This window comes from Camelus dromedarius, chromosome 3, assembly GCF_036321535.1.
Source record: "Camelus dromedarius isolate mCamDro1 chromosome 3, mCamDro1.pat, whole genome shotgun sequence".
In the NCBI taxonomy this organism is placed as follows: Eukaryota; Metazoa; Chordata; class Mammalia; order Artiodactyla; family Camelidae; genus Camelus; species Camelus dromedarius.
In genome coordinates, this window is record NC_087438.1 from 51,747,351 (window position 1) to 51,759,934 (window position 12,584).

At 35.1% G+C, this 12,584-nt stretch overlaps 1 protein-coding gene across 1 annotated transcript in view; it reads right to left on the minus strand.

The window, feature by feature from the left end:
• Nucleotides 1–12,584, minus strand: part of AP3B1 (adaptor related protein complex 3 subunit beta 1) — a 219,960-nt gene that overhangs the window by 14,372 nt on the left and 193,004 nt on the right. Inside the window, exon 25 of the mRNA XM_010975029.3 lies at nt 2,625–2,722. Coding sequence (XP_010973331.2) covers nt 2,625–2,722 — 98 coding nt within the window. The remainder of the gene's footprint in view (nt 1–2,624; nt 2,723–12,584) is intronic.

The following is a 12,584-nucleotide window of genomic DNA, read 5'->3' on the forward strand; positions in this document are numbered from 1 at the left end:
TTGGCTTAGGTCTCTTACAATTAAAACTGGTTCCAGAAATGAAATTACATTTTTTAAAGCAAAACAGAGCTCTCATTTTATTTATGGTACTGAAATCATTCCACAGCTAGATTAACTAACTTTGTAAGGCTTAAAACTCACAGTAATGATAAAATATGGCTTCTGGTTAAGGCTTATAATATGAATACTCTGGATAACTTCAGTATATAGGACTCTGACCACCAGCCTTATAAATGTGCATGTTCAGTCATTGAACTCTAAATGCAACGACTGAGAAAAAGTGATAGATCAGGCTGTATATCAGAAATAAATTTTATTTTAAAAATATTAATCTAATATGTACAATCTATTAGAAGTATTCTTATTTCATATTATATATACTTTTCAAATATGCTTATCTGTGGTATTAAAAGAGAACCATTTTCCTCATGTTTTTAATTTATAATTTCTTCAGTTAAATCCTAGTTAATACATTTAATGCATTTAAGTCTTGAAATATATGCCCTGTGAAATGAGATAGTAAGTATGTAAATTCATTTTATTTAAAGTAGAGAAATTAAAGGCAGCATGTAATGACACACAGACACTTCTTAAATTTACAGGCATCTTCCCTCTCTGAAGCTTGCGCTGATAAAATCTGAGGAAACTGATTTTTATTGATTTAGAATTTTCAGTTAACGAGTCACTTCTAGATATTTTCTGCAAAATAAGCTAAGCTCTTCCTCAAGAAGTAGAACAAACAAATATATGTGTAAAGTTGAGAACTGAGACCTCTACTATCAAACCGGCTGAAATTCAGAACTAAAAAGATACTACTGAAAAGGCTCTTTAAACCTGTGGTAAATTTGCCAGCATCAAGTCCCATATCAAAGAATGAATTCAGGAAGACAGAAAGAATGATACAGAAATGCCAAGAGACTTGCAAGGATTTACAAATACTTCATATAAACAAATTTTCAAATAGCTTTATTCAGAGTAGCCTTTCTGCTCTATTAAACATAGCAAACAGCTGCCAGATTTATTCAGACAAATAATCAACAACCATAGAAGGAAAATGGCAGAAGAAAAAGGAATTTTGGCAACAACTCCACAGAGGACCACAGCTGTTCTCCAAGCGCACCTCTCTCACGCGATTACGGTTCTGTATGGCTAGTCAGGGAAAAAATCCCTCAGTCACAGCAGAGCACAAGAAACTTGATCGAAATATCAAGTACGTATTCTAAACCAAAGCTGAGGCAAAATAAAGGGCATATGATAATCTGCTGCTTTGGATACACTTTAAATGCACTTTTCAAAAAAGGAACATCCCCTTAACAAGAAGTGTGCTAAGGCCTTACGCAGTCCCTTGCGGGCCACTCACCTGGGTTTGCTGAGCAGTTGTAAAGCAGAGGCAGGCTTTAGCCAGCAAAGGGTAAGAATAGCAAACGTAAGAATCAATTCAATTCATCAATAGAAAAAATAAAATCACAAAACATGAGTTTCTTCTTCTACAGCAATAATCAACTTCCAAGAAAAGCAAATGCAAAGAGGGACTGTCATTCTTTTTTTAATCACTTAAAAATAAGGCAAAAGAATAAAAGATTACTGTTAATTTACAGTCCTGTATGAGATTTTCTTTGTGAGATTCTTCTACAGCAGGTCTTTTTGACATTGTGGATTGCAAAGGCTTATAGTGGAAAAAAAAAAAAAAAAAAGTCTTCAGCCCTACAAGGATGAAGACCCAGGAAGCAAGCCCTTCTCCTTAGGTGCAGGGATTTGTGTGCGCCTAGGACTTTGTGGAAGCTTGACAAGTACGATTTAATGACTTCAAGATAGAGGCAATCTCTGTTTGATAACCCCCTCCAGAGGGAAAACATAGCTTAGATTCATAGAAACTTTAAAAAATTGCTGACAGTACCATTTAAATATGCCCTAGTTTTATAAATGTTATAGTTAATAAAACATAAAATTAATTATTTTCCCTTATTCATATAAGACAAAAATTACTTTTATTAGAAGGTATTCTTGACTCTGGGGCAAGCCCAAGGTATTAATACTTTCATTCTGCTGAAAACATTTTTTTTCGGTGCATAATTTAAACTGTTTCACCTCTGATATAGCCTGATAGCACAGCATTCCTTTAATACAGAATTAGATCAAAAGAAAATAGAGGTATTTTAATGCTATAATTAGGACTTTATTTTGAAGGGCAGGTCACTCTAATAAGTACATGGAAAAATATACTACTAGAACATGAAAAACAGCTTCATAGTGAAAGCAAATACAGAAACACTTATAGGGATAAGACTTTGCTAAGTCTCAAACTCCTCACATTTTCACTAATGCAAAACACATAAATACATCATTAGATTCACAAACCACAAGTCCCAGAATTGAAAAGTTAATTAAGAATTAATTATTTAAAAGATGTATTAATCAATTTTCAAGTATGCCAGGAATGTAGACAAACACATACCTTTAAGGTTATTTTATAAACACAAAAGCATTAGCAAAAACTGGAAGACTAGGCACTGGCATCTGTTAATGGCTATGTATACATGGTAATTTATTTTAGAGACTGGCTGGAAGAACGAGCACCAGTTAGTTGGGATGTCAATTTCTAGTAAACTGTAGTAACTTCTCACCTTGCTCTTTCTTAAAATCTTTCTCTGACATGGCCACAGGTAAAAGCAGTTCTCCAACAGAAGGCTGAATATTAACACTGAAGCAATCATCCTTGGTACTAAGGAAAAAACACATTAAAGACGACTAAGTGCTTAATAAATAAACTTTCTTCTTAATACTCTGCAGTTAAATAGGTGCAATTAAAGGATAAGTCAGCATATAAAGATCTTCTTGGTCTAAGTATCACAGCTAAAAAAGGCTTGAAAAATTTCTCAACACTACTTGTAGAGAAATACGTCTGTTATCTCAATTGGAAAACATGTATTTTTTTAACGAAAATATGCAGTTACGGTAAATACACCATTTGTCATAGAATTTTTAAAAATTCTACCTAAAGGACAAGGGTACATATCCACTACTACCAGAGGAACACTTAATGCAGCTTATCTAGTAGAGAATATTTTATCTTTAACTTCGTAGGCTTAAAGTGTAGAAAATGGAGTGCTTTTAGTCTTAAATAGTTGTCTTTTAAAATATTAGATTAATCTTAAATAGAGAATTAAAATGGAGTGATCATACTGTGTTAAGATGTATGCTAGTAAAATAATACCTCATTTGCAAACTTACTTTCCTAAAACAAAACCCCTTATTTCCTAGTAGCACTATTCATTGACATTAATGACCAACATGTGGTAAAAATTATTATTATTATTATTATTATTATTATCATCATCATTATTACTTTCAATGAAATACAGTCAGTTACAATGTGTCAGTTTCTGGTGTACAGCACAATGTCCCAGTCATGCATATATATACATATATTCGTTTTCACATTCTTTTTCATTAAATGTTATTACAAGATATTGAATATAGTTCCCTGTGCTATACGGAAGACATTTGTTTTTTTAACCTATTTTTATATGTAGTGGCTACCATTTGCAAATTTCAAACTCTCAAATTTATCCCTTCCCACCCCCCTTTCCCCCAGTAACTATAAGATTGTTTATTGTATTTGCGAATCTGTTTCTGTTTTGTAGATGAGTTCATCAGTGTCCTCTTTCTTTTTTTTATAGTCCATATATAGGTGATATCATATGGTATTTTTCTTTCTCTTTCTAGCTTATTTCACTTAGAATGACGATCTCTAGGTCCATCCATGTTGCTGCAAATGGCATTTTTTTTTTTATGGCCGAGAAAAGTTATTATTTTAGGATTCAAAGAACTTTGGAAAGGCAATTTTGTCCTTTTGTCAGACAGAAAAACAATCCTGAGTGCAGTTATTTCATTCAAATCTTATGAAACTACTCTCTTTATAAAAAATTGCTAAAACTGCTTTATAATATTTTTAAATTACATGTTTGAAGTTATGTTGATGAGTGTATCAGTTAGCAATGTGTTTGGCTGCAAATAAACCGAAAATCCAACTGACAATTTCTTGAGAAACAGGCACTTATTGGCCAGTATGTAAGTAATGCTGGAAGTTACCAAAAGGCTGGTTCATTGGCTTAAAAATGCTGTTAGGAACGGGGGTTTCTCCAGGTTTCAACTCCACTGTCCCTAGTGTGCTGATTCTCACCCTCACCGTTGCCAGGTGGCGGCTGCATCTTTAGGCGCCGCCTCTACATTCCACTGAAGAAGGAAGAGTGAGGATGGAAGCACAGTGAATAACTGAACCAACTGAATTTGTTCCTTCTTTATCAGGAAAGCAAATGCTTCCCTGAAAGTCCCATGGAAAGAATTCTACTTTTGTGTTAGAACTGGATCTCATGGCCAGTGGGAAAGTGGCTAGGGTGATGGGAATTGTGGATAAGAAATATAAAAAATTGGGTTAAAAAATACTTTCTTGAAGGGTGCAGTAGAGACAAATATTAAAACATGAAGAAATATTAAAATATGAAGAAAGAAAAGAACATCATCCACTTTGACTTTATGCTAATATATATTATATTCTTTTAAGCTGCCTTATTTTTTTCATGGAACAAGGTAAAGACTAGACTGAAAAAACAAAAGAATGTTTTGAATTATTCACATGTGGGTCACCCAAGGCAAATCAATAAATCCAACTTATTTATTAATTCAATAAACACTTACTGAATACAAACTTGATCCCATGTTCTGTGTGAGTGAGTGGGGATATAAAGACAAGTGAGATTGGCCCTTGAAGTTCACAAGTTTAGTGAGAGAGAAAGAGTTCAATTATGTTTATAACAGAAAGGGAAAGGCCTATGTTAGAGATATATGGAAAGTATCATGGTCCAAGGAAGACTGATTTAATCCTGCAGGAGCGAGGTAGAGATAAGCTTACTTCCAAAAGGAGGGAGAGGGGCATTCTAGGAATTCTAGATCTGTGTTCTGAGAATGGTGTGCAGCGTGCTGATGTCAGAAGATGGGACTGGGGGTGCACAGCACAAGCACGACCAGCTCTCCCAAGGCTGTTGTCCTGAAATCCTGTTCAGTTAATGTCTCCTCTCACTCTCTGAAGTGTCCTGATTTGTATGACACATGGCATGATCACTTTACTCCTAAAGCTAAGAAAAAGGTGCTTCAAAGTTTCCTGAAAAAAAACAAAACAGGAAACTACCAGAGACTTTTGACACAGGAAAATAAACGGTCCCATGTGTATTTTAGAAACTCTGCTGGCTGTGTGTACGGTGAAGCAGAGGAGAAACCAAGGCAGGTAGGTCAGGAAGGAACCTAATTTTAACAGTCTAGGCAGGGGGTTTTAGCACTGACTGTGTGTTTTACTTTGGTACATCCAAATAATGATCTTAAGAGGCAGCTTCTGTTACCCTTAATTTAATTAAGAGAAGTTAAATAACATGCCTAAGGTCACACAGCTAGTATGAAGACTTGAATAGAGCAGCACTGGGATTTGAACCCAGGTCTACCCCACTCCAAAGTCTGCTATATGATGCTTGCTGCTTTATGTATGTATTTTATTCTACTATAAAGACTGGTTCCCTAGGGTGGGTACCACTGGGAACTAGAAAGATGGGGGTACTTCAGAGTTAAAAGGGACAGATGTAGTGATGGCTGGGAGGAAGAGATTTTGAACTAATATGAACAACTGGGAATATGACAACTACTGGAGGAGTTTTGGGGATTAAACAAAATGATTTGGTTTAATCATGTTTTATTCTAAGTACCACTGAGTTATCCAGGAAAAGATATTTAGCAGATAACTGGAAATATAAATCATGAATCAGAAGAGGTCAGGGCAGTACATATGAGTTTGGAAGTAACCAGAATGGTTCAAGGAAAGGCTGAAGCCTTATGAGTAGGTAAGATCAGGAAAAGAGGATACACTAAAAAAAAAAAAAAAAAAAAAAGGTAAGGTGGAAACCTGGGGAAAACCTATAGATAAGTAAGAAAGAAGTAAGAAGGAGTGGGTGTCTGTCAAATACTGCAGGGAGGAATACAGAGAAGCAAGGGTAACTGCTGGCTGAGCAGCCAGTTCAGACTGGAGGAAGAACGCAGAATGCGGTGGGATGAAGGGTGAGCAGGAAGAACGGCAGTGAGACAAGGCAGAAAGCAGCAGAAGCCTCATGAGGATGCAGAGGCAAAAGAAAAATGCTTACAGAAACGTGAGCATATTTAAGGGCTGGTGTGAAAGAGCCAGTTGAAGACGAAGAAACAAAAAACAGAGTAAGGTCTTAGAGGAGGTAAACAAGGTTGGGATCAATAGCATAAGAAGCAGGTGAACTGGTCAGCCCTGGAATGGAGTAGGACAGTTCTTCCCCAAACAGCAGAGGTTAAGATGGAGAGAGGCATCGAGGGTGGGGCACTGGACGGATAAGACCAGGCCAGATGTAAGGAATTTCACATTAAGAGAAATACGTAATGGTTGATAATGGAGTAAATGGATAGGTGCATACATACTATGAACTAATTTAGTGTTAAATATAAAATTTCAGCTTCAAATGACTGGATAAGTCAGTGTTCTGCAAGTAGGAAAAGACAAGGCACTCCACTGACGTAGAAAATCCATGGAGGGCAAAAACCTATCAATTATATTTATTTTTTTTCTCATTCCTTTTGAAGTTCTATTTTTGTCTGTACATAATGTCTTAGTACAAACGTAGTACGTTAGCACAGTGAGACACGCACACTGTACGTGTAGAAGTACATGGTAGGAAGGGAAACATTTTACTAACAGAAGTACACAATTTTAAAAGTTCGGAACCACAAAGTTAACTTACATGTACTATACAATCTTTACTCATGTTTTCTTTTTAATTACAGATGAATTGATCAGCCTTCTCCTTTCCAACACTCCTGAAGGATACCACTTACTCCCCTGGTGAAAGCAGGGAAAGGAGACTTGCCTTCTAAGGCATATATGAAAACCAAGGTGGGTAAGCAGCAGGCTTAGGTTTGGGGGAGAAAGGTGATTCTCGAAATGCCCCCACTAGCAACAACCAGTGTGTCAGAGACTAATATACCTGACTTGACTTGACTGGATATGTTTCACTTTTGCGACTTTTGGACAAGGCATGGTTTATTTTCTGTGGCTGTTAACATGTAATTATGTGTGAAAATCTAAGGATATTAAATTGGGAGTTTGAGATTTGCAGATACTAAATAATATATATATATATATAATAGATAAACAATAAGTTTATACTGTATAGCACAGGGAACTATATTCAATATCTTGTAGTATCTTATGGTTAAAAAGAATATGAAAATGAATATATGTATGTTCGTATATGACTGAAGTACTGTGCTGTACACCAGAAATTGACACAACATTGTAAACTGATTATACTTCAACAAAAGTATTTTAAAAAACTAAGGATATAAGTTCTCATCTAAAATGGGTCTTATGAGACAAATGTAATAAAACTGGAACACTACTGTGGCAGACCCTGTTGTTGCTTACTCAATATCTATTTTTTTCCTTCTTTCCTGACATCACCCTAATATTGTTCAGGTAGACAGTGCACCCAAATGCACACTGTATCTCTCAACCCCTTGAAGCTAGGAGTGATCAAGTGATCCAGTTATGACCAATGAAGCCTGAACAGAAGTGTGCTGGGGACTTCTGGGGTAAGTTTTGCTTTTCTGACATAGACATGGCTTCTCCTTCCACATCACTCCTTTTTTTCTTAATTTTTTTTGCCTGGAATGCAGATAGAATCCTGGAAGTAGGGCAGCCATCTTGTGACCCTGAGGATGACTGGCACATGCTAATGAGGGCAGCACATGAAACAAAAAGGTGGGCAGGCATTATATAGGAAGACACTCTGGAGCTACTCCAGCTGCTCTTAACTGCTGATCTTTTACCAGATCGACAAAGTACTATTACTAGGCAGCTTTAAACCACCTAATTACATGGGATCAGATGACATGATAGTTTAACGTAGGACAAGATTCTATTTGTTCTACATGTAACTGTAATGCATATACTTTTACTATATGTAATCTCATTTCACAGACTCCTAGAATCCAACTCGATCCATTTTCTAGGTAAGAGAAATGGACAGGTAGTCTAACCATTGTGTAATTCAAGTTTCCTTATGAAGTGAGAAAAATGGCACTTACCTTGCCAGCTAGTTTTAATGAGTAAATGAAACAACATAACTTAGTATAGTGCTTAATGCATAGTAGATACTCAAAACCTACATACATAATAGGGATATATCATAATTAATTTAAGCAATTCCCCATCAATTTGAATTTGCAAATGTTTCCTATTACAAACAATGCCTACTTAATACCCTTGGATAGATCTATTTCTTCAGCACAAGCCCCAGTATTTCCTCAAGCTTGATACGCTAAAAATGAAACAGCTAAGTTGAAGAGTATGAATACTTAGCATTTTGATAGATCTTGGCAAACTACCCTAAAACAGGGGGTGCCAACTTGAAGTCCCACAAACAATATACAAGAAAGAATACACGTTTTTCTGTATCTTCCTTGTCAGATATTAAAATTATCTAAAAATTTTGCAAATCTGATGGATGAAATGATTATTTCCCTGTCTACTATTGGTGTTGGATATATTATGGCTACTGGCCATTTACATTTTCTTTTCTTGTAAATAAACTATTCTTCTCAACCTTCCTCCACTTTTATATTAGAGTCCTTTTTATTGATTGCGAGAGTTCTTTATATATTCTAGTTACTAAACTTCTGTCTGCTAAATATGCTGTAATATTATCTCACCATCTCTTACCTGTTATGGTATCTATTTTTTCTTCTTTGTAGAGAAGTGCAAAATTTTTAATAGTCAAACCTGTCCATTTTTCTCTGTATCTTTCTGGATACTGTGTCTTGCTTTACTGTTACCCCCAAAGAGTATGAAAATATTTGTCTATATTATTTCTAAACACTTTCATATTTTATGATTAAATCATAAATCCATTTAGAATTTATTTTGGAATAATCTATGGGAGGAGGGTATGTTCCTCACACCATTTACTGAATGATCTGTTCTTTCCCACTGATTTGAAATGTCACCTTTATGATAAACAAAATTTCTGAATTTCTAAATTATTTTGTTTCACTGATTCCTGTGCCAATAGCCAATTACACTGAGTAAAAATACTCCTGTGACTTTAAAGAATATTTTGAAGTTATTACTAAAAAAGGCTTTTTTCATCCTCTTTTTCAGTTGAACTTTAGAAATCTGTCAAATTCCTTGAAAAGGTCTACTGGAATTTAGCCTAGAATCACACTGAATTCCAAGATTAATTTGAGGGACAGTACTATCTCCCATTTGGGAACAGAGTATACTTATTATTTTATTTATATCTCCTTTTTATGGCCCTCAGGAAAGTCTCATGTTTTTAAACAATTTTCCATATAGGTATCATATATTTCTTGTTAATTTATTCCTTTTGTTGTTCTTGTAAATAGAATTTCATTCATAATATTTTATATAGAAATGTTAATGATTTTTATATAAGGATTTGTACCACCTTCCTAAACTCATTAGTTTGAATAAAAGATTTTCTGTTGATTCCAAGACACTGTGGATTGATAATTACACATTGAATAAATATGATAATTTTGCATCCTTCTTTCTAAAATTAGTACCTCTATTTTTACTTGTCTTTCTGAATTGGCTAGAACTTCCATTAAAATGTGAAATGGTAACAACAAAAATATAAAGTGAATCTGTTAGAACTACTAGAAGAAAGAAACATTTCTGTGATGGAAGACTTTAAGATCATGATTATAACTCAGATTTGAATAAATAAGTTCTAAAACAAACAAACAAAAATGTGAAATAGTGTTCAAATAGGGTAACTTGGTTTTCCTTTTCTCAAAGGAGAATGCTTCTAATATTCACGTGATGACGGGTAACTTATATGTCTGATAATACAAACACATGTATATTTAATTTTTTATTCTTAATTTTTCTGTGCCATTCTCTTTTAGGTGGGGTTCTTATAAACAGTATATGTTGAATTGTGTTTTTACATGTTCAGTGTAAGCGGAATTTACCTTACTAACATGAATTCTGATAACCAGTAATTGTGGCCACCTTCCAGTCATCTTATTTTGTTTTCTATTTACCATGCTTTTTTCTTCTCCTGCTTTGTTAAACTGGTCAAGTTTCAAGCGTTCCTTTGCTTCTTCCCTCTAGTCATTTGGAGGTCATAATATATCATACTTTCTAATTCAGAGTTTAGCTTTAACATTTTGAACCGTACTTAAACTTCTTTTTGCCATCAGTCAATCCTCTTGTCAAACATGACAAGAACACCATCATTCCTCCTCACACATGTCCATGTTAAGATTTTGATTCCAGGTTATTAAAATTTACTTTTTACATTAGGTGTGGACAAGTGTTTTTACACACTGATGGACTTCACAGGTACAATTCTTTGTTTAATTTTTTGCTCTGTTTTTCTCCATCTCAGATTAAACTTTATTTTTAAAACTATAGTATATCTTTGAGTAATCCTTTTCAGAAAGGGCCTGTGGGTGGTAAATTGATGGAATCTCTGCTTGTGTGAAAAATGTCTATTTGGCTTCCTCAAAATTTTAAAGGTCATGTTCCTTGCCTTCTGGCCACCAGAACTGGTGACAGTATTGATGAGAAATCTGATTCCATTCACATTCTTGCTCATTTTTAGGTAAGCTGCTGTTTTTCTCTACTTTGGAAGATACTGGAGTGGTTATTTTCCTTACCAAAAATTCTATCCGGATGTGGTCTTTTTGATGGTCATTCATATTCATCCTGTTTGGCCTCTGATGGGTCCATTCGATCTGAAGGCTTACACATTTCCTTTGCTTGGGAAAATTTTTTCCTATAATTTATTTCTTTAATTATTTCTTCTCTTCGTTCTCTCTTTTCTTTCCTTCTAGATCTCCCATTAGATAAATTGATTTTTTTAACTTTTCTTTCATATTGTCCATCTCTGCCTTTTTGCCCTCTATTCTAGTCAATTTCAGCGACTCCCTCTTATGGAACACTAAGTCAGTATTCAGCTCTGTCCAACCTATCATCCATCTACTGAACTTTTTTTTGGCATTAGGTTTTTAGACCTCCAAGAATACATTTAAAACTGTCTGATTATTCCATCTCGAAGTAAGCAATATATTATTGCTTTACAGATGTAGTATTCTCTTGAATCAGATATTAGTTGTAATTTATAGCTATCTCTTCTCTTTCTCAAATTGTTGCTCCCTTCATGATCAGTGAGTCTTTGTAGTCATTTTGAGCTTTCCCTTTCAAACTGATGCTTTCTGTCAAAAGTCTGGTCATCCTAAACTGTCCATTTTATTTATAACGAAGGGTTAGATTTAACTGATACACACAACAAGTTCTGCTCCCTATCAGCTATGAGACTTTAGACAGGTTTTATTCCTGTGCCTTAGTTTACTCACCTCTAAAATGGGATAATAATAGTACCCACCTCATAGGAATGTTTTGAGAATTAAGTAAATTAACACACACAATGCAAGTGTTTAGAACAGTGCCTGGCTCACAGCAATTGCTTGATACATGTTAGTGAGTAGTATTTCTATTGCTCTCCTCTCCCTGATGGGCTACCTGGAGCTTAAGTGGATGAGACATGACTGGTTACACAGTCATGAAGCTGGAAGGCAGGCAGGCAATGGCCTTATCTTTCCACCAAAAGACATAAGACTGGCTTTAAACCTAGTAGACCACTTGAGAATATTACTCTCTCGGACAGAACTGCATTTCATCTCTTCTCTGACCATCTGGCCTCCTTCCTTCAAACTCACCCCTGCTGTTCCCTTAGGCCCCCACATTCTCATCAGAAGTCCTTACCAGACAAGTGCTTGTTCACTTTCTTCACAGGGAAATTCTTAGGTCTCTGACTAAACGCGTATGCTGCCTGTGGCCAGGGGCAAGGCTGGGGAGGTGGGGCTGGAAGAAGGCCTTTAATTCCCAGAGACTGTCTTACCCTGACTTTTCTTTGTACTTGTTCACTCAGTGTTTGATATTCTGCCAGATTTGTTCTTACCACTGTAGTAGTTTTCCCCCATGAGTGTTTTGCTCTGTGGTTTTTATTTTCTCTGTTATTGTTTATTTGTTCCCATTTGCTTTCTAACTGCCAATAATTCTTCACAATTTCTGGTCAGCTAATGGCACTCTTTCCCTTTTGGTGCTCATTCTCTATTAAAGAATGTATTTTCTGTCTTTTTAATGGATTTGGAGCAAAAAGAGGGGTGGATGCTAGTGCTTAGCCCTTCCACCTGAGCCAAGATGTACTATTTTTCATACTAGTTAATACATTAATATCTGCTAATTGCAAGGATGAGACCTATTTATGTACAGCATCTACTTTTAGAGAGAAACATTTATGTATAGATACACATTTTCAATCTCAATACATTTAATCAAGGACTTAATCTGATGACCATTTAAAATGCAAAGCAAAAAAAAGAGACATTAATACTTATCAAGTATCCATATAACTATATAGTTATATATAATAGTTTTATCTATCTATATATATGTATCATATAACTATAATGATACAGAAAATTCATCT